At 38.9% G+C, this 26,384-nt stretch overlaps 2 protein-coding genes across 2 annotated transcripts in view; one reads left to right on the top strand and one right to left on the bottom strand.

Moving 5' to 3' along the window:
- Window positions 1–22,538, bottom strand: part of ptpa (protein phosphatase 2 phosphatase activator) — a 76,159-nt gene extending 53,621 nt beyond the window's left edge. Inside the window, exons 1-5 of the mRNA XM_057818865.1 lie at window positions 22,475–22,538; window positions 21,555–21,658; window positions 10,102–10,188; window positions 8,381–8,506; window positions 7,810–7,927 (exon numbers count right to left, since the gene is read on the bottom strand). Of these exons, the coding sequence (XP_057674848.1) occupies window positions 7,810–7,927; window positions 8,381–8,506; window positions 10,102–10,188; window positions 21,555–21,658; window positions 22,475–22,499 (460 nt within the window). The 5' untranslated portion in view covers window positions 22,500–22,538. The remainder of the gene's footprint in view (window positions 1–7,809; window positions 7,928–8,380; window positions 8,507–10,101; window positions 10,189–21,554; window positions 21,659–22,474) is intronic.
- Window positions 22,539–22,769: 231 nt separating this feature from the next.
- Window positions 22,770–26,384, top strand: part of crata (carnitine O-acetyltransferase a) — a 48,816-nt gene continuing 45,201 nt past the window's right edge. Inside the window, exon 1 of the mRNA XM_057818863.1 lies at window positions 22,770–23,027. Within this exon, the coding sequence (XP_057674846.1) occupies window positions 23,004–23,027 (24 nt within the window). The 5' untranslated portion in view covers window positions 22,770–23,003. The remainder of the gene's footprint in view (window positions 23,028–26,384) is intronic.

Raw genomic sequence — 26,384 nt, 5'->3', positions numbered from 1 at the left:
GCCTTTCCAACATGATTCAAAACAATTCTTTAAAAAATATCTAGCTTTAATATTATAGTATACTACTATATATAATAGTAGTATAATACTTATTCATTGCCAATCAGATTTTTCATAAAGGGTGTCATCTTAAAGCTATTATTAGTGTAGAATCTGAATTGTGAAGTATGTGGGATTAACTCCAGAAATTGTTATTTATATGACGAACATGATGTGCTTTTATTTTGAAATGTTCACCGGAGGTATGTTTGATAACCACTAACAGTAAGCATTACACTATGCAAAAAAAGCTCTTTTTGTTATTGCATGTGGTGTCAGTAATCTTTTTTTTTTTCGTTTGCAAATGCTGTTAACCAGCGATTTTTCATGTTTGAAGTATCACCTTTTAACTGCAAGTTAACGTTTTGGAAAAGACTGCCAACGTTTTATAGCAGACTAAAGTAGGTTGTCTTTTTTCCCCCACTAGCCTCAATGCTCACGTTTTCAGTGTTTAGTATACAGTGCCCTCCATAATTATTGGATTTATAATAATTATGCGTTTTTTAGCTTCTAATATTTTTTTTTTCAAAATAATATGGGACCTTAATGGAAAAAAAGAGAAAAATCCAACCTTCAATACAAGTGCATTTATTCAGTGGGGAAAAAATCCCACATAAAGAAATAATTATTTGACATCAAATCATGTGTACAACCCCCTTTTGCCAACAAAACAGCACCTAATCTTCTCCTATAATGTTTCACAAGATGGGAAAAGACAGAAAGAGGGCTCTTTAGCCATTCCTCTTTGCAGAATCTCTCTAAATCATCCAGAGACCTGGGTCCTCTCCTCTGTACTCTCCTCTTCAGCTCACCCCACAGGTTTTCAATGGGGTTGAGGTCTGGGGACTGAGATGGCCATGGGAGGAGCTTGATTTTGTGTCTGGTGAACCATTTCTGTGTAGATTTGGCCATATGTTTAGGGTCATTCTCTTGCTGAAAGACCAGTGACGACCCATCTTCAGCTTTCGGGCAGAGAGCAACAGACTTTGATTTAAAATGTCCTGGTATTTCAAAGCATTCATGATGCCATGCACCCTAACAAGGTTCCCAGGGCCTTTGGAAGCGAAACAGCCCCACAGCATCACTGAACCACCCCCATACTTCACAGTGGGTATGAGGTGCTTTTCAGCATGCGCATCTTTCGTGGCACACCAGACCCACTTGGAGTGTTTGTTGCCAAAAAGCTCAATCTTGGTCTCATCTGACCAAAGCACACGGTCCCAGTTGAAGCCCCAATACCGCGTGGCGAACTCCAGACGTTTGTGTTTATGATTGTGAGTGAGGAAAGGTTTTCTCCGTGCATGCCTCCCAAACAGCTTGTTGGCGTGTAGACAGCACCTCATACCCACTGTGAAGGGTTGTACAAAGTATTAACACCAGGGGTGCTAATAATTGTGACACACATTATTTGACGTCAAATAATTATTTATGTGGGATTTTTTCCCCACTGAAATAATGCACTTGTATTGAAGGTTGGATTTTTCTCTTTTTTTCCATTAAGGTCCCATATTATTTAGAAAAAAAATGATTAGAAGCTAAAAAAAACATAATTATTATAAATCCAGTAATTATGAAGGGCACTGTATATGTTTTTCCTCATTTTGTATGTCTGAAGTTTAATCCTACAGCGTGTTGATGACGAATAAACATCTGTGAAAGGAACTGAAGTCTCATATGCCATCAGCACGCAGGCAAAAATGTAAGCACTAATGCACGCGCACACGGCGATACACCACAGTAGAGCTAAAACGAATTATCAAGCAACTCAAGTTTAAAAACTGGTCTGAGTAATTTTGTTCACCTCGAGGAATTGTTTAATTTTGCCAGCTCTAAGCATCACGTTTTTAATGCGTGACAACGCGCTGACGTCACGTGCGTAAAGGAGGAAGCAATAAAAAAAAAAACCTTACTGCAGCCGACAGCCGCTACAAACTATTCTGATGTTGCTAAAAACTACGCCCGCATGATGCTAGCGTAGCAGCAGGTAGCGTCTGATGCGTCTCATAGATATCACATCTATGTAGAACTAGATGCGAAATGACAGACTGGACGGCGTTAGTAAACGGCTGCCATCTTAAAGCAGTAGACTTCTCAGCGCTAATAAATAAGATGTCGCTCGCTGTCACTCGCTCACGTAACGTTAGTCCGGTGGAGGGCTAGGTTTCTCCGGAGGTAAATTTGTGTCTTTATTATTCAATCAAAAAAAAGTTGCTTCAATCAAAAAAAAAAGTCGCTTATTCAAAATATATATTTTCAATAAAAAAAAGTCACTTCAATCAAAAAAAAAAAGTGTTTGAATGCAAAAATAAATTTGAAACTAAAAAAAAAATGCATTTGAAAACTATTTTTGTTCGATTTAATTTTTTTTATTTAATTGAAGTCAAGTTTTTTTTTTTTTTGGATTGAAACATCTTTTTTGATTGAAGTAATGCATTCGGGCCACATTTTCGCTAGGACATTTATGTCTTTATTATTTAATCAAAAAATAAGTTGCTTCAAAACAAAAACAAAACTCACAGCAAACTCACTCCAGATGTTCAGTGAGGATCTCTGAATGATCCAATGTTGTCCTAAATGACCGATGATGATAAATAGAATCCACCTGTGTGTAATCAAGTCTCCGTATAAATGCACCTGCTCTGTGATAGTCTCAGGGTTCTGTTTAAAGTGCAGAGAGCATTATGAAAACCAAGGAACACACCAGGCAGGTCCGAGATACTGTTGTGGAGAAGTTTAAAGCCGGATTTGGATACAAAAAGATTTCCCAAGCTTTAAACATCTCAAGGAGCACTGTGCAAGCCATCATATTGAAATGGAAGGAGCATCAGACCACTGCAAATCTACCAAGACCCGGCTGTCCTTCCAAACTTTATTCTCAAACAAGGAGAAAACTGATCAGAGATGCAGCCAAGAGGCCCATGATCACTCTGGATGAACTGCAGAGATCTACAGCTGAGGTGGGAGAGTCTGTCCTCAGGACAACAATCAGTCGTACACTGCACAAATCTGGCCTTTATGGAAGAGTGGCAAGAAGAAAGCCATTTCTCAACGATATCCATAAAAAGTCTTGTTTAAAGTTTGCCACAAGCCACCTGGGAGACACACCAAACATGTGGAAGAAGGTGCTCTGGTCAGATGAAACCAAAATTGAACTTTTTGGCCACAATGCAAAACGATATGTTTGGCGTAAAAGCAACACAGCTCATCACCCTGAACACACCATCCCCACTGTCAAACATGGTGGCGGCAGCATCATGGTTTGGGCCTGCTTTTCTTCAGCAGGGACAGGGAAGATGGTTAAAATTGACGGGAAGATGGATGCAGCCAAATACAGGAACATTCTGGAAGAAAACCTGTTGGTATCTGCACAAGACCTGAGACTGGGACGGAGATTTATCTTCCAACAGGACAATGATCCAAAACATAAATCCAAATCTACAATGGAATGGTTCAAAAATAAACATATCCAGGTGTTAGAATGGCCAAGTCAAAGTCCAGACCTGAATCCAATCGAGAATCTGTGGAAAGAGCTGAAGACTGCTGTTCACAAACACTCTCCATCCAACCTCACTGAGCTCGAGCTGTTTTGCAAGGAAGAATGGGCGAGAATGTCAGTCTGTCAATGTGCAAAACTGATAGAAACATACCCCAAGCGACTTGCAGCTGTAATTGGAGCAAAAGGTGGCACTACAAAGTATTAACGCAACGGGGCCGAATAATATTGCACGCCCCACTTTTCAGTTTTTTATTTGTTAAAAAAGTTTAAATTATCCAATAAATGTTGTTCCACTTCACGATTGTGTCCCACTTGTTGTTGATTCTTGACAAAAAATTAAAATTTTATATCTATGTTTGAAGCCTGAAATGTGGCGAAAGGTTCAAGGGGGCCGAATACTTTTACAAGGCACTGTATGTATATATATATATATATATATATATATATATATATATATATATATATATATATATATATATATATATATACGTATATACTGTATATATATTTTTTTTTATTGAAGTGTCACTTTTTTTGGAGAGCAAAAAGTTTTGAACTCATTTTTTATTTGAAGTACTAAAAGTTTTGAACACAATTTTTTCTTTAAGGAGAAAAGTTTTGATTCAATTTTAAAATAAAGATCCAACTTCACAGCTACTTTCAACATGTTTGAGTGACAGGTGATTACGCAAATGGCATAAATAATGATATGTGTAAATAATGATATAATGATAATGTGTGATAAAGTTCATTATTTTCTGTAATGTACTGATAAACATTAAGACTTTCATATATTTTAGATTCATTACACACAACTGAAGTAGTTCAAGCCTTTTATTATTGTAATATTGATGATTTTGGCAAAAAAGTCAAGAAAAACCAAAAAATCCCTATCTTAAAAAATTAGCATATCATGAAAAGGTACTCTAAAGAAGCTACTTACCTAATCATCTGGATCAACGAATTAACTCAAAACCCCTGCGAAAGATTCCTGAGGCTTTTAAAAACTCCCAGCCTGGTTCATTATTCAAAACCGCAATCATGGGCAAGACTGCTGACCTGAATGCTGTCCAGAAGGCCATCATTGACACCCTCAAGCAAGAGGCTAAGACACAGAAAGAAATTTCTGAGCAAATAGGCTGTTCCCAGAGTGCTGTATCAAGGCACCTCAGTGGGAAGTCTGTGGGAAGGAAAAAGTGTGGCAGGACACGCTGCACAACCAGAAGAGGTGACCGCACCCTGAAAAAGATTGTGGAGAAGGGCCGATTCCAGACCTTGGGGTCCTGCAGAAACAGTGGATTGAGTCTGGAGTAGTAACATCCAGAGCCACCGTGCTCAGGCGTGTGCTGGAAATGGGCTACAGGTTCCGCATTCCCCAGTTCAAGCCACCTTTGAAACTGAAACAGCGGCAGAAGCGCCTGACCTGGGCTACAGAGAAGCAGCACTGGACTGTTGCTCAGTGGTCCAAAGTACTTTTTCAGATGAAAGCAAATTTTGCATGTCATTCGGAAATCAAGGAGCCAGAGTTTGGAGGAAGAAATGCCAAAATGCCTAAAGTCCAGTGTCAAGTACCCCCAGTCAGTGATGGTCTGGGGTGCCATGTCAGCTGCTGGTGTTGGTCTACTCTGTTTTTTCAAGGGCAGGGTCAATGCAGCTAGCTATCAGGATATTTTGGTGCACTTCATGCTTCCATCTGCAGAAAAGCTTTATGGAGATTAAGATTTCATTTTTCAGCACGACCTGGCACCTGCTCACAGTGCCAAAACCACTGGTAAACGTTTTACTGACCATGGGATTACTGTGCTCAATTGGCCTTCCAACTCTCCTGACCTGAACCCCATAGATAATCTGTGGGATATTGTGAAGAGGAAGTTGAAAGACACCAGACCCCACACTGTGGATGAGCTTATGGGGAGCTATCGAAGAATCCTGGTCCTCCATAACACCTCAGCAGTGGCACAGGCTGATTGCCTCCATGCCACGCCGCATTGAAGCAGTAATTTCTGATAAAAGATTCCCGACCAAGTATTGAGTGTAGGGCTGCAGCTATCGAATATTTTAGTAATCGAGTAATTGACTGAAAATTCTATCGATTAATCGGATAAAACATTTTTTTAGGTAAAGAGCAATTATAAATATAGATGAGAAAACAAGACATTTCATCTAATATTGAACCATTTTCAGTCAATCAATGACTTTATTTTCGATGTACATTGTTGAAAACAGCCAACAATTGCGTCTCAAATGTGACTTAAAAAAAAAAAAAAAAGACTAATTCACTGCTTTCACTCTAAAAACTTTTAGATCTTATAAAAAATATATATATTTCTTACCTAAAGATGTAATTACGCTTGATAACACACATCACTTAAAAGCTAAGTGTTTTTCCCCATGTGTTTCAATTGAATTTCCACTTGTGTCAAGCTATAAGTTCTTGTTAAGTTTTAAGTTATTCTAAACTGTAAGTCATGATAGGATTTTGAGTTTTTGCAGTGTTCAAAATAAATTGTGCTGTATTGGAGCACATTAGGCACCAGTGCTACTTGGTGTTTTATCCAGCAATGACTGCTGAGCTAAAATTGACAGTTAGCATTATTAAGTTTTTATTCTACACCCTAATCACTCTACAGCGCTGTTTTCACAGATTAATAAAGCCTGTATGTAAGAGTTAGCCACGCATCGACAATAGTCATAATGAATAGAAACCTAGCCCTCCGCAGGGATAACGTTACGTTAGCGAGTGACAGTAACGTTAATCTTATTTATAAGCCCTGAGAAGTGTACTGCTTTAAGATGGCGGCTGTTTTATTAACGCCGCCGAGTCGGTCATTTCGCATCTAGTTCTACGTACATGTGATATCTATGAATCGCATACAGACGCTACCTGCTACCACGTAGCAACATGCGGGCGTAGTTTTTCGCAACGTCGGCGCAGTTTGTAATGGCTGTCGGCTGCAGTAAGGTATTTTTTTATTGCTTCTTCCTCTACGCACTTGACGTCAGCGTGTTGTCCCGCATTAAAAGTAGTCGGGGCAAAACGTGATGCTTAGAGCTGGCAAAATTAAATGATTCCTCAAGGTGAATAAAATTACTCGGATCAGTTTTTAAGCTCGAGTGACACGAGTTGCTCGAGTATTCGTTTCAGCTCTAATTGAGTGCATAGCTGATATAATTAAATGAAGGTTGACTTTTTTTGTATTAAAAAACACTTTTCTGTATTGGTCGGATGAAATATGCTATTTTTTTTGCCAAAATCATCAATATTAAAACAATAAAAGGCTTGAGCTACTTCAGTTGTGTGTAATGAATCTAAAATATATGAAAGTCTAATGTTTATCATTACATTACAGAAAATAAAGAATTTTATCACAATATGCACATTTTTTTAGAAGGACTAGTATTTATAATTGCTTTTTACCTAAAAAAATGTTTTATCTGATTACTCGATTCATCAATGGAATTTTCAGTCGAGTACACGATTACTAAAATATTTGATTGCTGCAGCCCTACACAACAGCCGTGAAAATTACCGCCTTCATTTTTATTTACTGTGTGATAAATGGACACACTGCATATCGCGACAGGCTTAGCAACTTCAATAAAACATGTCGTTAGTTAGTTAGATGGATTTACGATCTGCTAGCTTGTAATTGTCTCCTGTTGTCTTCCAAAATTACAACTAGGTGACGGCGCTTCAGGTGTTCATTCACGGCCGACGTGCAGCCAAGCTTGGCATTGAAGAGACAGGACACAAATGTGTACCCTCCTTTGTTTGGTTGAAATAAGTAAATGTTTTGGTCACTCTGGTGCGTTTTTTTGGCGTTGTGCCGCTTTCCCCAAGCGTCTGACATTAAAAAATTCTCTCGACCCCCCCCCCCCCCCCTTAAAAATTTTCTCCTCGGATCTACACAATTCACGTACAGTAGGTCACCCTTTTTGACTTCAAAACGGCGAATTTCGCCGAAACGTGAGAGATTTTCATGCCTGGTATAGGCATTCTCATAATCACAGGTGATTTTAAGGAAAAGCAAGTTAATCACTGGACATGATTAACAATTACGGTTTTTAAAAAACGAAAAGAAAATTCATGATTTTTTGGAGGCTGAATTGTATGGGGGAGTGAACGTTGCCCGATCCAATGGTATATTTTAATGCTTTGGTAATTCACCAGAATGACACTTGTGCACATAACAGTAGATCCCTTCCATAATTTGTGCAAATGAGCGCATTTTGTTTTTGCAAAGAAATGCCAAAAAACAAAACACAAGCAATACCTGTTCCATAATCTATTCTGGTGGAGTTCCCGACAGACTCTTTCAGATACACAGCTATCTCAGGAGCTGCAGCTTGTTTGTCGGAGGGTAGCACTGCCGACACCAGGGCTTCTGCTTCCTGCCAACAGCAATATTTCTAAGTAATGTATCGACAAAAGATACTGACCACCTGCTGAGCTTAAGAGGTTCAACGTTTAGCTTTTGGAATTCAATAGGTGACTTTCTTTCACGCAAATTTTCTTGGCCTTGTCTAGTTCTGACGATCTATGTTATGTATTCAGTAGATATATTCACAGAATTCAAATTACATAAACGCCACAAAATAAAAATTGCTGACTAAAACTCAGAACCGTAAATATGGAAACCAAGGACAAAAACAAGGCACTGAATAAATTTGAATGGCTTAAGAAGTAATGATAACAAAAATAACACATTCTTCAGCCAGACCATTTTCTGTACTTTGCCAATACCTAATTCGTCAAAGTGTAAAGGGATTTTTAATCACAGAAAATAGGGCAAGTGCTTATTACATACCAGTAATAAAAGGTTGAATGTGTGTACGCTGACTAACCTGGTCTAATTGAGCAAACCAGGTTCTGAAGGCTTTATTACCAAAGCGAGATGGCTGGTCAACAGGAGGGGTCTCATTTATCCATCGTTCCAGAGTCCCCAAAAGATCTAGTAATTTTTCCACTGTCTGTTATACAAAAATAGAACAATGAATGTAGTAACACACAAAGGCATTTGGCTCAGCTATGTCATATACACTACTGGCCAAAAGTATTGGCACCCTTTGTAATATCATGTGATGCTTCATAATTTGTGAAATTAACAGCACCTCTTACTTATGTGTGGCACATAACAGGTGGTGGCAAGAACTAAATCACACTTGCAGCCAGTTAAAATGGATTAAAGTTGACTCAACCTCTGTCCTGTGTCCTTGTGTGTACCACACTGAGCATTAAGAAAAGAAGACCAAAGAACTGTCTGAGGCAATCTCAAGGCTACAAGTCCATCTCCAAAGACCTGAATGTTTCTGTGTCTACCGTGACCAGTGTGCTCAATCAGTGTAAAGCCCATGGCACTGTGGCTGACCTCCCTAGATGAGGATGGAAAGAAAAACTGACGAGATATTTCAATGAAAGATTGTGCGGATGGTATGGCTAACATCCAAACAAGTTTGAGCTGTCCTGCAGTCCGAGGGTACAACAGTGTCAACCCGTACTATTCGGTGGCGTCTGAATGAAAAGGGACTCTATGGTAGGATACCCACGAAGATCCCACTTCTGACCCAGAGACATAAAAAAGCCAGGCTGGAGTTGCCAAGACTTACCTGAGAAAGACAAAAACATTTTGGAAGAATGTTCTCTGGTCAGATGAGACAAAAGTAGAGCTTTTTGGGAAAAGGCATGAACATAGAGTTTACAAGAAAAAAAAAAAAAGAGGCCTTCAAAGAAAAGACCGAGGTCCCCACAGTTAAACAGGGCGAAGGTTCCCTGATGTTTTGGGGTTGCTTTGCTGCCTCTGGCACTGGACTGCCTGACCGTGTGCATGGCATTATGAAGTCTGAAGTCTACCAACAAATTTTGCAGCATAATGTAGGGCCCAGTGTGAGAAAGCTGGGTCTCCCTCAGAGGTTACGGGTCTTCCACCAGGACAATGACCCACTAGAAAATGGTTTGAGAGAAAGCACTGAAGACTTCTAAAGTGGCCAGCAATGAGTCCAGACCTGAATCCCATAGAACACCTGTGGAGAGATCTGAAAATGGCACCCTTCAAATCTCAGAGACTTGGAGCAGTTGGCCAAAGAAGAATGGTCTAAAAATGGTCTAAAATTTCCAGCAGAGCCTAATAAGAGACTATTTGATGGATACCGGAAGGGGTTGTTCGCAATTATTTTGTCTAAAGGTTGTGCTACCAAGTTTTAGGCTGAGGGTGCCAATACTTTTATCTGGCCCATTTTTGGAGCTTTGTGTGAAATGATAATGACTTTTTGTTTTCATTCTGTTTTGTGTTTTTTCATTGCAAGCAAAATAAATGAAGACATTACTACCAAAGCATTTGTAATTGCAATCATTTTCTGGGAGAAATTGAGCATGATCTGACAGAATTGCAGGGGTGCCAATACTTTTGGCCAGCAGTGTATTAACCAGGTATATCAAATACATATATTAAATACAATCATGCATTATAAATTAACTTTGGATAAATAACTTCTAAAACATGGGAAATTAATGAACCCATTCAAACACCTTCCAAACAGAAAATGTTTAATAGCTTAAGAGAGCATACCTCAGAAACTTTATATTCACAGGTTAGCTTCTTTCCCTTCACACTCTCATTAAGAGTCAAAATGAATCCTATGTAGTCAGCATAAGCCTGTAAAAGAAACGATGAAAATTTGCCGTGAACATGGAGTGAAGCAAATGTTTAAAATAACATACAGTATTAGAGCTGAACTCCAGCAACTCGAGTTTAAAAACTGATCCGAGTAATTGTATTCACCTCGAGGAATCGTTTAATTTTGCCAGCTCTAAGCATCACATTTTGTCCGGACTAATTTTAATGCGGGACAACGCGCTGACATCACGTGCGTAGAGGAAGAAGCAATTAAAAAAAAAAAAAAAAACCTTACTGCAGCCGACAGCTGTTACAAACTGCGCCGACGTTGCTAAAAACAACACCTGCATGTTGTTACGTGGTAGCAGGTAGCATCTGTATGCGTGTCATAGATATCACATGTACGTAGAACTAGATGCAAAATGACCGATGAAAGATTTTTTTTTTTTTTTTAAAGTCACATTTGAGACGTAATTGTTGGCTGTTTTCAACAATTTACATTGAAAATGAAGTCATTGATTGACTGAAAACGGTTCAATATTAGATGAAATGTATTGTTTTCTCATCTATATTTATAATTGCTCTTTACCTAAAAAAAAAAAAAAAAAAAGTTTTATCTGATTACTCGAATACTCGATAGAATTTTCAGTCGATTACTCGATTACTAAAATATTCGATAGCTGCAGCCCTACACAGTATAGACTTCATAATTATATTGACGGGTCACATTCAACAGGCACTGCTCCACGCCTTCAAGTAGGGGGCCGTCCCACACTCGACTTCATTCAGTCCAAGTCGGTCGCAGTTATTTTCAAACACATGCAGCGATCCAACACCGGATTTAGGTTGAAAGGTACGAAAGCTGTACCGCATCCAAACAAGAAGGATTGCCTCAGGAGTGATTTGTTCAAGGATTCAAGGTAATTATTATATTTTTCGTACCACTCATGCATTTTGAAACATTGTGAAAATATTCAATGGGAGAAATTAGCCACCACAGCATTGGCATCATAGTTTGCAATATTTACGTAAAATAAATGCTAACTGCACGTTTTTGGTTTTTTTTGCTTTAAACCAAGAATCAAGACTGTTTTACATCCATATCTATAATAAGCATTTATTCACAAGAATATTCAACGGAAAAAGCTTTTTGTTTACATAAGGCCGCCACTACATTTGCTTACTGACTAGCATCATAGTTCATAAATATTTACGTAAAATAAATGCTAACTGCACATTTTTTTTTCTTTTTCTTTTTACCAAGAATCGAGACAGTTTAACGTCCATATCTATAAAGAATTCAGAGTTACACAGATTCACAAGAATTTCAACGTAAACAGCTCTTTGTAGTGACAAGGTGGCGCCATAGTGACTTAAAGACTAGCAGCACATTTGACATATTTACGTAAAATTAATGTTAACTGCCCGTTTTTTGGGGTGGGGTGGGGGGTTTGCTTTTAACCAAGAATCGAGACTGTTTTACATCCATATCTATAAAGAATTCAGGGATTTAAGCATTTATTTACAAGAATTTTCAATGGAAAAAACTCTTTGTCTGAGATTTCACTCATTCACCTTTGACGGCCACGCCAACAATGCAGGCCCCTTATTAATCGGCCCCGCACCCCGTCAATACATTATGAAGTCTATGCACACAGGATTTAGAAAATTAATAATTAATATCCGTTTTCCTCATGGCGATCTTAACAGTGTGTACAAGGAACTTGAGCAGAAGGGGAGTTGAGGTTGACCAGGGAATTTGCCAGTTCCCAACAAAATATCAGATGTGTTTCAGAAGCAGAACCCCACAGGGTGAAGCCAGTTTAAAGACTGTCGAGTATTCTCACCTCGAGGTAAAAACAATTGTTTTTGTTGCACTGATGCCACCACACAATTATTTACCAGTGTTGTTTTTGGCAACCCTATTAATTTTCATCTTAGTCTTTTGGACAATAATACTTATTAGTCCTAGTCATCTCAAAATGTGTGTCTTCGTCCAGTTTTTGTTGACCAATACTCAAGACTAATTTCGCCTAGGTTTAGTCGACGTTTACTCAATATTTTCGTTTGTAAAATTCAAAAGTTGCATTCCAAAAATAAATAAGTTTTTCCAAGTTCCAACTATTTCGAATGAACATTGACAGACGAGCACATATTGCAGCATCTACAAATCTATCACTTGATAATACAAACTCAGCAGGAACACAGTACATTATTTTTAGAGGTGCACGATAATTATCGGTCCGATAATTATTGGTCCCATAATAGGAATTATGACGTCATCCCAATAAATCTGATAAACATTATATACTATCGCCCTATTAATAATATTTTGGCACGGTGTCGGTGGATTGGGATGTGTGCGTTTGTTTCCACTCCTGTATTACCAGTACGCAAAGTTTTGTTACTGTTCTAGAGGCAGTATTTTTCCTTCAATGAGTTATAAACCTTACTATGGCAATTAGCAAATGTTTGCATTTTACAGTGTTATGCTTACAAGTTGTTGAGAGGTCTTTTGGTTATTGATATGCTTGCTGTCCTACAATTGCCAGGTTAAGATAACTGTTTCATGGACCAAGATGACAAAAGTCTCCTCTCCTGTTGCCACAAATGTTTTGTCTGCTGACAAAGGACAATACCTGTTGAGTTTATGTTTATTTTAGATCAGTGCTCATTGTTCAGCTGAACACACCTTCAATGATATTCACTGATTGATTGTGATCGAGGCAAATTATATTTATTTGAAAAAAATAATAGGGGCACTTTATTTGAAGTCAAAACAGTTCTTGTCTTTGTTTTGTTCATTATAATAATGTTCATGTCATCATGAAAATTCTGGTTAGGTCAAAGGCAAATCTATGCTGAATCCACCACTAGTATTTTTGACCTTCAGGTGTTCAAAAACTCAGATGAATATACATTGAAAAATTATATATATACAGTGGGGCAAGTAAGTATTTAGTCAACCACCAATTCTGCAAGTTCTCCTACTTGAAAAGATTAGAGAGGCCTGTAATTGTCAACATGGGTAAACCTCAACCATGAGAGACAGAATGTGGAAAAAATACAGAAAATCACATTGTTTGAGTTTTAAAGAATTTATTTCCAAATTAGAGTGGAAAATAAGTATTTGGTCACCTACAAACAAGCAAGATTTCTGGCTGTCAAAGAGGTCTAACTTCTTCTAACGAGGTCTAACGAGGCTCCATTCGTTACCTGTATCAATGGCACCTGTTTTTACTCATTATCGGTATAAAAGACACCTGTCCACAAGCTCAGTCAGTCACACTCCAAACTCCACTCTGGCCAAGACCAAAGAGCTGTCGAAGGACACCAGAGACAAAATTGTAGACCTGCACCAGGCTGGGAAGACTGAATCTGCAATAGGTAAAACCCTCGGTGTAAAGAAATCAACTGTGGGAACAATTATTAGAAAATGGAAGACATACAAGACCACTGATAATCTCCCTCGATCAGGGGCTCCATGCAAGATCTCACCCCGAGGCGTCAAAATGATAACAAGAACGGTAAACAAAAATCCCAGAACCACACGCGGGGACCTAGTGAATGACCTACAGAGAGCTGGGACCACAGTAACAAAGGCTACTATCAGTAACACAATGCGCCGCCAGGGACTCAAATCCTGCACTGCCAGACGTGTCCCCCTGCTGAAGAAAGTACACATCCAGGCCCGTCTGTGGTTCGCTAGAAAGCATTTGGATGATCCAGAGGAGGACTGGGAGAATGTGTTATGGTCAGATGAAACCACAATAGAACTTTTTGGTAGAAACACAGGTTCAAGTGTTTGGAGGAGAAAGAATACTGAATTGCATCCGAAGAACACCATACCCACTGTGAAGCATGGGGATGGAAACCTCATGCTTTGGGGCTGTTTTTCTGCAAAGGGACCAGGACGACTGATCTGTGTAAAAGAATGAATGGGGCCATGTATCGAGAGATTTTGCGTGAAAATCTCCTTCCATCAGCAAGGGCATTGAAGAGGAGACGCGGCTGGGTCTTTCAGCATGACAATGATCCCAAACACACAGCCAGGGCAACAAAGGAGTGGCTTCGTAAGAAGCATTTCAAGGTCCTGGAGTGGCCTAGCCAGTCTCCAGATCTCAACCCCATGGAAAATCTGTGGAGGGAGTTGAAAGTCCGTGTTGCCCAACGACTAGGCATGTGCCGGTATGAGATTTTGACGGTACGATAACCGTGAGCAAAAATACCGCGGTTTCACGGTATCACGGTATTGCAATTATAGCTCCAAAATTTTGAGATGTATGGGTTTAAAAAAAAAAAAAAACTTTTTTCCATTGAACAGGTTTTTTTTTTCAGAACATATTTGCAAATTGGAACATGAATATAATGTGAAAATAAATTAATGTGAAAATAAATAAATTGACAAAAAATAACAAATACTGTATTTTATATAAAATTAAAATAAATAGAACCTAGACTATAACCACAGCCACAGCTCAAGTTGCTCAATATTAGAGCAAGAACAAAATAATTGCTATAAAAAAGTAAAAACAATTCTAAATTAAAAATATATACTGTATGACTTTTTTTGAGGGGGAGAAGCTGCAATTTCGCCATTTTCAGCCACTGTGTCAACTCTCTTCTACATTATGTCATGCCTTTGTGTTAAAAAGAACAAAGAAATCATAAGTTAATAAGTTAGTTAAAAATGTGTAAGTTAGTTTTCTAAGTTAGTTAAAATGTAAATATTGTTGAGGAAAGGTTTCATCTAAGTGTAAGTCAGACCCGGCGGCATGGGCGGGCATTAGGGGGCCGTGCCCGCCCTGAGGGACGGCTGTGCCCGCCCTAGCTCGATTAAACTGTACTGTGTAATTTAAAAAAAAATTTTCTTTTAAATCTTCCACAAAGACACAAACACACGGGGAGAATGAACCCTATATTCCAGTGTTTTTCAATCGATTGTGACGCCGCCGCGAGAAATTATCCAATGTCGCTTTTTTTAACATCGTCGGGCAAAGTTGCAGTAGGAAGGAAGGAATGTGGAAAAAGTTCTCGGTTGTGTGCAGATGAGTCGTGTTGCGTTCAAGAACTGCTCGGATTTATAGCCGTCAGCCACATTGCGCTCCGTAACAATGTGGACCCCATCACTTCTACTGTTCATTATTTGACTCGTCAAGTGTCGATATATACAAAAGTCTCCTTTCCATTTTATCCATATGTGACTACCGTTAATCCACCCTCTTTGTTTTGTTCCAACACATTATCGAGGACAGCTAGGTGGGAGTTACCTAGAAATCCGAGCAGTTCTTGAACGCGACACGAGCGGCTATCTAACGCCATACAAGCTTAAACTCATCTCCAAATGAACCCCCGTCGCTTCAGAACAAGTCGATGGATTATTTTGTACGCCTTCGTGAAAACACAGAGAAATGGGCAACTTTTTTGAGGAAAACTACAAAGGTAAATAAGAACGCCCTGAAAGCCAGTTACTTTGTTGCTAAATCCCAAAAGTCCCAAACTGTGGCAGAGACGTTAATACTACCTGTCTGCAAAGCCATTGTCAGCGAGATGACCAGCCCTGATGTGCTTAAATGCATTGCTCAAATCCCCTGTCTGATAGTTTTTCAAGCCTAATTGCTAAACGTTTCACACTGAGTAAGTATAAATACTGAGGAATTATTTTATAATTAAATATACTATACAGAAAGTAATTTTGGAACATTTTGGTGTGGTATGCCGCGAGATTTTTTCCAACGTAAAAACGTCCCGTGACTCAGAAAAGGTTGAAAAACACTGCTCTCGTCATCCTATCTTGATCTGTCGTAACAATCAGAGCAGCGAATGTAGGCAATTTCTAGCCAATCACAGATAAGGGGGGCGGGCTGAGTAGCCGGTGTTGTGGCGAAAAATAGCCGCCCCGCGTGAAATGACACCCCCCCCCCCCCCCCGACGGGAACGCTTATTTATAACGCTTTATTGAGCGTTTATTTGATTTATTTGTTTATTTATTTTATTATTGAGCGCCCACACGTCACTCGTACAGCTTTTTCTTACCAATCGATGGACATGGAAACGACTTTCTTATACAGTGAATATATGTATTATTTTACTCTGCTTGAACTAAATGTCATAACTGTGTGATTGTCATTGAGATACTGTCGTGAAAACCTGTAGACTAATACATTTCTGTTCAAAGATGGTTTTGTGGCCCAGTCCACGATTTGTTAGTAAAATAAAGTACTAGTATTTTGTCTAATTTATTTATTTAAAAGTGATTTTACAGTCGTAAATCCATTACTGTAACGAGTCCATGAAAACATTTGATGTTTTCACCTCAATAAAGCGTTATAAATAAGCGTTCCCGTCAGGGGGGACATTTCACGCGGGGCGGCTATTTTTCGGCACAACACCTGTTATTGTGTACTGCGATTGGATAGGGATAGCCCCGGTTACAGAAATGGCGATTGAGCGGCTCCTCCGTTGCTAATTCAAATTGGAATAGACATCCGTGTTTTTTTTTCAAGAAACTAAAGACGAACTCAAGCCATGACAAAGACGCGGCCGAAAGTCAACATGGAGGGATAGCGCTGCCATCTCCTGCAGTTTCACTGACTGACACTATCATCAGAAAATATAACGGGTAAAAACGCCACTGTTGCGGCTAAATTTACATTGAAGAAGTGTGCCCCCCCCAAAAAATGTAAAGCCCCCCCTGTAATTTCTTTCTGCAGCCGGGTCTGGTGTAAGTTAGTTTTATAAGTTAGTTGAAATGTAAATATTGTTGAGGAAAGGTTTCATCTAAAACAAAAAGTGAGGAGTGAGACCTCCTTTCGCAATTAGCGATCTTTGACGCAATCCTTTTTTTTTTTTTTCTCCCTCCTTCATTTAAGCTTGTTTCTCACTCAGCGGCTGTGAGACATGAAACGTCGACGAAGCTGCTCTCCCAGCTTAGCCTAGGCTAACATTCGTCTTTGTAAGTTTTAGTTAGTTTGTATATTGAATTTGAAAGGAAAATGTGTGTTTTGTTTTTGGCGACCTTTTTCATGGTTCTTCTGCTATCCTGTTGAACCTACTCACATGTGGAAAAATACAATTGTATAACGTTTTAAATGTATTCATTTGTATATTTCACCACGATTTGAGAGCTCAATAAATTGAAGAAAAGTACGCCTTGTGTTTGGAGGGTTTGTTTTTGGGTTTGCTGTTTAGCAGAATAGCGTCACTGACACTCACGGCAACAAACAGGGGAAGGGTGAGCGCTGCCGCACCAAGCCACTTCGGCTGCATTTTGGCACATGAAAAATAGTGAATACCGTACTAAGGTATGACGGAAAATTTTAGTGGTTTTGAAACCGCGACGTTTTCACACCACTGTAAACCGTGAAACCGGTAACCGGCACATGTCTACCAACGACAGCCGCAAAATATCACTGCTCTAGAGGAGATCTGCATGGAGGAATGGGCCAAAATACCAGCAACAGTGTATGAAAAGCTTTTGAAGAGTTACAGAAAATGTTTGGCTTCCGTTATTGCCAACAAAGGGTACATAAAAAAGTACTGAGATGAACTTTTGGTATTGACCAAATACTTTTTTTCCACAATGATTTGCAAATAAATTCTTTAAAAATCAAACAATGCGATTTTCGGGTTTTTTTTTCACATTCTGTCCCTCATGGTTGAGGTTTACCCATGTTGACAATTACAGGCCTCTAATATTTTCAAGTGGGAGAACTTGCACAATTAGTGGTTGACTAAATACTTATTTGCCCCACTGTATATATATTATCGGTTATCGCACCGGTATCGGCCTTGAGGAGCAGGAAGTTAGCGATATCGGTTTCAAAAAATAGATATCGTGCTAGAGATGTCCCGATCCGATATTTGGATCGGATCGGACGCCGATATGGGCAAAAAAATCCGCATCGGTATCGGATCGGCCGACACGGAAAAGTTCCGATCCAGACTTCCGATCCAGTTTTTTAAAAATCCGGTCCGGGTTTTCCAGCGTGCTGATATACATAATCCATTCCAGTTTTGCTTCGGTTTCCCCAAAATCCGGTCCGCACTCCTCAACTCCTTCAACACACTACATTACCGTCTCCCAATTTACCGTAGTGACGGGATCGGTCGTTCACTTGAGGAAACGAATCCATTCTAGTTCTTTCAGTAAAAAGACTCGTTCAAACAAATCGTTCAATGAATCGTTCGCCCCCCTCATCCTCCTCCCCGCCCAAATGAATCGTTCGGTTAGTGAACGGGAAGTGACATTGCTTGGTCCCTCCCTCTCTTGCACACAGGCTCCTCATTGACTGCTCGTCGTAGTTTCAGAAATGAGTGACAGACGATATCATTCTGCTTTCCCAGCCTCGTCTCCCTCCCGCTGCTGCAAAAGCGAGGGAGAACTTCCGCGTCGTCTGTCGTATTTCTATGGGCTCAAAGTCATGGCTCGTGCTTGCATTTCGATTTAGGACACAGTTAAACATTTTCCTTTTGTGGGGGGAGTGGGGGTTTAGGCTCGGGGGCGCACGGACTTTCTTTAACATGATCTTGATCACATACACAATGCTGCTGCTACCAGCCAACGCGGCATGCTTGCTGTCACGAAAATAAAAATAAATCGAAAGTTTAATTTCTAAATATGGAACGACCAACACATCATATTTACGCCACGCTCTGTTGTGTTTTTGTTTTTATGCTCATCACTATTATTTTTGGTAACCTGTTAAAACTAAAGTGTAAATAGCTAGTTGTCAAATGTGTTGCCCTGAAATGAAAACAATACTACATTTTGATATTAGACAATTTCATTGCAAATCACTGGTATTAATAAATAAAATAATCCAATAATCCGGCCATCTTCCCTGTCGTCCCCTCATCTCAGATTTTCATATGCTGACGAGAAATAATTGTTTGCTCTTTACGATGTCGCCTTTCTACTCTCATCAGTCTGTTAAGAAAAATGTAGACATATTGCTACTTCTCCCTTGCCCGCGTGCGTTGTTTTTGGGCGCTTGAGTAGCACATGATGGATGAATGGATGGACAGACATAATTCGTCAAACCAACCACATATTGACGATCAGCAAAGGATGTAACTAAAAAAGGCAGTTTACAGTGTGGGCTATAACGCAGCCGTCGTTTTTCCTCTACTATTTGTTCGCTTATTAGAAGGCAGATTCGCTGGAGGTCAAAATGTCTTTGGATGGCCAAAATAAAAAAACACCTCGTCGCGATCAGCCATCATTGTTGTTTACATTTGCTTGGAACGCTTTGAGGTCGGAACTGGTACCACCCGAGTGGGATAAATCCGGCTTCCCACTTCTCTGGAATGCAGCATAAACATCATGCTTGTCTAATAGATATCATATGTATATAGAACTAGATGCAAAATGACAGACTCGACGCCGTTGGCAACACATGCATTGAAAACTACGTGCGTTGGTAAACAGCCGCCATCTTAAAGCAGGAGACTTCCCTTGTAGGCTGTTGTAGTGAACCTTCCAAGCGAACCTAATTAACTTTTTATCTAAAAAACTCCTAAATCGGCAAAATCTTGACTTGAATCTATCTTCAAAACAGTTTTAAAACTTTCACATGTCGAAAGTAGACGGAAGGGAAATTAAGGAATAACGGGAACAATTTTAACAACTTTAACAGTTGATTCACAAAATTAAATGAATTGAATGTAGTTTAAAACTGCTGATAAAGAATGGGGACTTAAGTATTTTATTTACCGTTTTAAAATGTTAACTTGATACTGAAATAGTCGTTTATTTAAACCTCAGAGGCTTTTCATACAATTTTTGTAACTAATGCACGAAACATTAAAAACATCTATTAGCTTGGGAAGTTTGTGGGATTTTCCACTGACAGTTTACAATATTATTTGCACGTTTTACTGACTGACTATGCCATTTCTGTTTGTTATTTAGAATGTTTTGTGTTTGTCACTGAATAAACAGGTCAGTATCTTGTTACCAACCATTGTGTGTTATTCAAACTCACCTAATTCAGCTGGCTAGTTGTTATCAAGAGTACTAAAACCCTTTTCAACATGAGTCTGACAACTAAGTAAGGAGGCTAAATAACTTTAAACTTTAATACATGCTCAGATAGGCCGGTATCGGCCAGTATCGGTATCGAATCGGAAGTGCAAAACAATATCTGTATCGGATCTGAAGTGCAAAAACCTGGATCGGGACATCCCTATATCGTGCACCCCTAATTATTTTCAATTAATTTTACCCACCTGGACGCCACGAACTGTACATAAAAAAAGTTGTCCAGGAGTTTAAGAAGATGCTCGTTGTTAGCAATACCCAAATGCTAACGCAAATGTGAATGCTATCAGTCAAATTTGGTGTGTGTGAGACGATCACTCAGCAGTCAGCACAGACCTTGAAAGGCTAAAGCAACATTGCATATTCTCTCTTGCCAAGATTAGACAACAAATCCTTTGGTGTGTTTGCCTGGTACACCAGACTCACCGCTGTTCCAGCTATTGAGTCTGGCCACCATTCAGTGGATACAATTTCCAGGGCGGAGCAAGCCACAGCAAACAGACAGCGGAGTGGACCAATCAGCGACGGGCAGAGGTGACGTTAGTAAAACGACGAGGGCAGGACGAGGGACTTGCGCTCGGAAGTAAACATACGAGGAGAGCGGAGTTTATTCAACATGGCTAGCGAGAGACAGACTGTTGTCAATGACTCGTGTCGATGTGTTTTTGGTAATTTAAAACCGTGATTTTACCGTGAATTGGAACATATTCTCGGCTCTCCTGTTCACCATCTGTGTTATTGTGGAGACGACTTCCGACGCGCAAGAGTGACGTTGCTCGTTAAGAACACGTCACGCAAATAAACGAATCTGATTTGTCGATTGATTTTGTACCTGCTCGAGAGGCCATTAATGGGCTGGTTCCCAGACTTTTCTCTCAGTGTTTGAAAAATACAGGAAGAACAGTCTGGCCGTGCCAGGCAAACGGTGTGTGTCTCAAAACAAGCAATGGAGACACTGGAGGGAACAGTAGTAGTTTACTTGGGGGAGCGCAGCATGTCACATGAGTGACACAACCAGAAACTGCTACGTTGCAGGCTAACAACACATAAAATGTTACACATTGTGAACTTGACAGAAACTATGGCGCATTTTTGTCTCGTTCTTGTCTCGTTAGATGAAAAATTGGCATTCGTGTCGTTATGTTGTAGTCTCCTAAAACACGTTTTTAGCTTGTTTTCGTCTCGTCATCGTTATGAAAGAACTGTTAGTTGACGAAATATTTTCATGATAGTCAGACTGTTATTTACGATAATGGGAAAACCTGCATCAACTGTATGAAAGCACACTTGGCTTCTTTGATTTGTCAAGAAAGAGAATCCCAGTTTTACATTTACAATTTGTGTTTGCCAACAGACTATTCACCTTAGACCGCTTCCACTTGCCCATGTCGGGCACCATAGTAATTTCTTTCTTGGGAACCATAAAGGTTGTCGTGACCTCAAGTGTGCCATCCTCAGGAGTGGCTCCTACAAAAAGAACAACACTGACAGTTCATAAAATATTAAGTCACAATCAAATGTGTAGTCACAAAAACATGTAAAATAAAGCGTATAAAAGCTCATTGTTTTATTTTGTTCGTCATTTGGTGTTGTCTCATGTGCACTCGCTGATTTCAGAGTTCTAGCTGTAAAAACATTTGTTAATATTAATCAACAAAACTTGCAGCTCCAGTTTATGATGACTCAAACATCTAACTGATGGTTAGACAGCCTGTGACAGCCTGGCAGGCTGTCAGAGGTGAATAACAGCTCCCACGTTTCTGTATATTTTGAATGTTCTCCAGAAATTTAAAAAAAAAAAAAAAAAAAAAAAAAAAAAAAAAAAACATGCACGTCAGTATTTTTCAAGTATTTTTTGGACTACTGGTGTCTAAATTGTCTTTAAAATTGTACTGTATTTAAAGCTAATTACTCAGTTAAGATGCAGATTTAAGGGTCATCGTCATGCCAGAAAGGATTGTCACTAACCTAACAAATAGACGTTAAACTAATGCAAGGTCCGCTTGACATAAGTACAAAAAAAAAAAAAAAAAAAAAAAAAAACCCTGCTTTATAAGTATAACACCATTTACCATTTATCAAAACATGCATTCAATAAAGCTTAGTTAGTGGACTCCCCACGACTTGTGGTAGTAAAATTTATACAATGATTTAACGTGTATGTTACACGAGTATGCATATTGTGAACGTAATGTAAGTCTCCGAATCTTACTAAATGTTAACATGATCAGAAGCAAAACAAAGTCCACAGATGCTGAAAATATACACCAGGCTCAGTTTTACCTGACTGCTGGTCTGATTCCGCCATGTCGAAGATGTCAGTCTTCTTCGCGGATTGCAAGAAAATAATAACTAGGGCTCACTACCGCCATCATTGTTGGATTAGTATAGAGATTAGAACAATTTTTTAAACCTGCTGTATTCATATGAAATATGTGCACATATATTTAAATATGCAAGTACACACGCAGAGTTTTCGATTCTTTGCAATGTTTATTCACAAATTAAAATTCATGTGAAAATAACGTTAAAAATTGCATGAGACCTGTGCCGGAAATACTCAGAAAGTGCAATTTCCGTTACTTGTCCTGAAGTCACATCAGATCAGTGATCATATTATCTACTTGGCACGCATTTGGGACTTATTCTACATTTTAACATTTGGTTTCAGATCCACCTTTTGCCGAATTTCTAAAAGCTTATTTTGAGTTTGTCCTTTGTTGGTTGGACAGGAAACGAGAAGATACAATTTGACGGAATCTCGTCTTTTTGGACTTCGAGCACTGACTCGGGGGCGTTTCAAAGCCTGAAAATGTGGGGCATTTGTAGCAGAATGGTAAGAAATTGACGTTTAGTTGACTCTTAACACGTTAAACAGGTCAAAAGGCAACTGGTAGCTTGCAAAGATAATAATCTTTTGATCATTTGTGCCATAAAACATAATATTGTCTGGCGTTTGAGGCTGTAGTGTTTGACAAGGCGTTTGAGGCTGTAGTGTTTGACAAGTTGAGAAGTTCACTAACAATGTTTGCTAACAGCTGTTAGCATGTTGGGTACACGACAGCTAACTGGGTGAAAGGTCATGAGTATTTTTAATTGCTTTAATTGTTTTAAACTTCAACCTTCAGCAAGATCCTTATTTTCTTCTCTCCAGTCTCTTTGGAGGGATTTTTCCGCATATGGTAGGGAGGTGAATGCTAACCTAATACTGACATTCTATCAAATGAACGTTTTGAAAACACCCGAGTGAAATCTGAGTTAAAATCCCCCTTTTCCCCGCATTGGTTGCGCAACACTGTCTATCGGCTAGGATCACGTTTTTTTATGTTAAACCCTGACACATAATTGTCAACATAGTTTGATGTAGTTGATGTTTGTGAAAAACAAAACAAAAAAACTAAAAAAACACGTTGCGTTCTTTTTAAAATTCGTGTATTATCGTCACACTTCTATGTTGAACAGTTCAGCATGCCCTCTGTAGGGGTGGCAATTTTTTTGTACAGTACATTTACCAAAAACTATTTTGTCATTTTTACTTTAATTGAATAGTTGGTAAAAAGACAACTATTAGAAAAGATGGGTAAAACTGTGGTAGCCCATTATATCACGACCCTACTTAAAAATATATGTCAAATAAGGCATGTTAGAGCTTGGTTTCTCCAACATTTTGGATGCCTAAAGGTGAGTTGCAGAGTCGTACAAAAATACTAGTTCATTAATTTTCTATCATCTATGAATGCTATACGAACTGACAATGGGCAGAACGCAGAAAACACCCTGGATTGATCCCAGGGTGCAAACACAGGCGTCCATATATTGTCAATCGCAAAATGCATCTCAAAATTATTTTAATAACGAATTAAATCTGTTGCTTTTCCCCCCGTTTAATCTTTGATTTGTTTAGAGGGAAAAACACGTTTTCAACCCTTTATTACATTTTTTTTTTTTTTTTAAATTGACAGTGAAGAAAATGCTTAGAAATTAATTGTGATTGCGTTCCAGTGTTTGTTCATAAAATGTAAGATCCGGTGGTACCGCTACATAAGAACGTCTCTACATACAAAATTTTCAGTTTAAGACACGCCTAAATTAGGGGATGCAAAAATCAATAGTTCTTTGTACATATCCTAACTTGAAACCGGGTCAACCTTTTAAAAAAAACCCACAACAACAAAAAAACACCAAAGCTGTATCAGTGGTACCTCTACTTAAGAACTTCTCTACATACAGAATTTTCAGGATAAGATACACCTCAATGGGAAAATATTGCCTCTGGTTAAGAAAGAAATTTCAGAATACAAAGGGGGAAAAAAACAGTATGGCTGGTACTCGCAGCTCCCAATGTTTACTGAAGGTCGCATACATATAGCTGCTCTGCCATTGGCTATTGCCTAGCATTCCTGGCATCCAATTGGCTAAGAGGGACCTTTACTGTATGTGTACATGTGTATCCCAGCGTCCTCTTCATTCACTCCTCATGTTCCGACAGCTTACATTAGTGTATTAATTTTTATTTTTTGCTCAATTCCAGTTTTTTTTACATTATGCACAAGTCAGATTTTATGTTTATTGTGCAATAACCTAATTGTAACATGTATCTGTTACACGTTTTGGTGGATTTTTATGCGTTATAAAAGATGTCTGAATTTTGGGGGGCTTGGAACGGACAAGGGCATTTACATGGAAAATGCGTCTCTACTTAGAGAATTTTAAGTTAAGAAACTACTTCCAGAGCCAATTTCATGAGTAGAGGTACTACTGTAACGGGCAACAGTGTTGGGAAAGTTCATTTTTTACATGAACTAATTAAGATTGCAGTTCACAAATTTTGAAATGAACTGTTCAGTTCATAGTTCATAATTCAAAATTTTGAACTAATGTTCATCGTTCCAAAAAAAACTTGTTGTTCTTGTAGTTTTTTTTTTGCTGTTGTTTTGTTTTAAATTATTATTATCTTTTGTAGTTCTTTCTTATTCAAAGCTTTAGGTCTGGAGCCTGGCTAGGCCATGCTAGAACCTTGATATGCTTCTTACGGAGCCACTCCTTGGTTTTCCTGGCTGTGTGCTTCGGGTCATTGTTATGTTGGAAGACCAAGCCACGACCCATCTTCAATGCTCTGACTATACCTCGGGGTTGTTCCCAAAAATCTCACAATACAGGGCCCAAGTCATCCTCCCTTTAATACAGTGCACTCGTCCTGTCCCCTGCGCTGAAAAACACCCACAAAGCTTGACGCTATCACCCCCCCATGCTTCACAATAGGGATGGTGTTCCTTTTTCACCAAGCTGCTTGACAATTGCTCTGGAGCCCTTTCTAGCATTGTGGAAGTGTACAATTTTGTCTCTGTTGTCTTTGGACAGCTCTTTGATCTTGACCATGTTACAAGTTTGAGTCTTACTGATTGTATGGGGTAGAACGATGTCTTTATGCAGCTATCGACGTAAAACAGGTGCATCTGATTCAGGATAATGCATGGTGTGGAGGTGGACTTTTAATAGTAGGAATAACAGGTCTTTCAGGGTCAGTATTCTAGCTGATAGACAGGTGTTCAAATACTTATTTGCAGCTACATCACACAAATAAATTGTTAAAAAATCATGCATTGTGATTTCTGGATTATACTATTTAGATTATCTCCCTTAGAGTGGACATGCACCTACGATGAAAGTTTCTCCTCCATGATTTCTAAGTGGGAGAACATGCAAAATAGCAGGGTGTTCAAATACTTATTTTCTTCACTGTACCTTGAAGTTGTTTTAGGCATGTTGTAAGTAACAATGAAGACAAAATGGATGACTATTTCCCTCCAAAATATTTTATTATAGCATCCTGACTTAACTGTAGTCTACAATTGTATCGATGATCAAATTTGTTGGCAACTAATATATTAATCGATTTAATCCATTAGGTGTTGCGACGTTATTAGGAAGCTAGTTTAGACGGTAAACTGTCCGAGAATTGGCAAAAATGTGAATTGTTATTTTCCAAAGTAAAAGCTGATTTTTTTTATGTCCTACTTTAACTTAACAAAAATATGATGAATGAGTCTGATATTTACAACTGAGAAGTTATATGTATGTTACAATTACAAGAATTTAGACCAGTTTAAGGTGAAGAAGGTCCTAAAGGATTAATTGGTTATCAAAATAGTTGTCGATTAATTTTCTAATCGATTAGTTGTTGATTAATCGA

This window comes from Corythoichthys intestinalis, chromosome 17 (assembly GCF_030265065.1).
Source record: "Corythoichthys intestinalis isolate RoL2023-P3 chromosome 17, ASM3026506v1, whole genome shotgun sequence".
Lineage (NCBI taxonomy): Eukaryota > Metazoa > Chordata > Actinopteri > Syngnathiformes > Syngnathidae > Corythoichthys > Corythoichthys intestinalis.
This window is presented reverse-complemented; position numbering and strand designations above follow the sequence as displayed.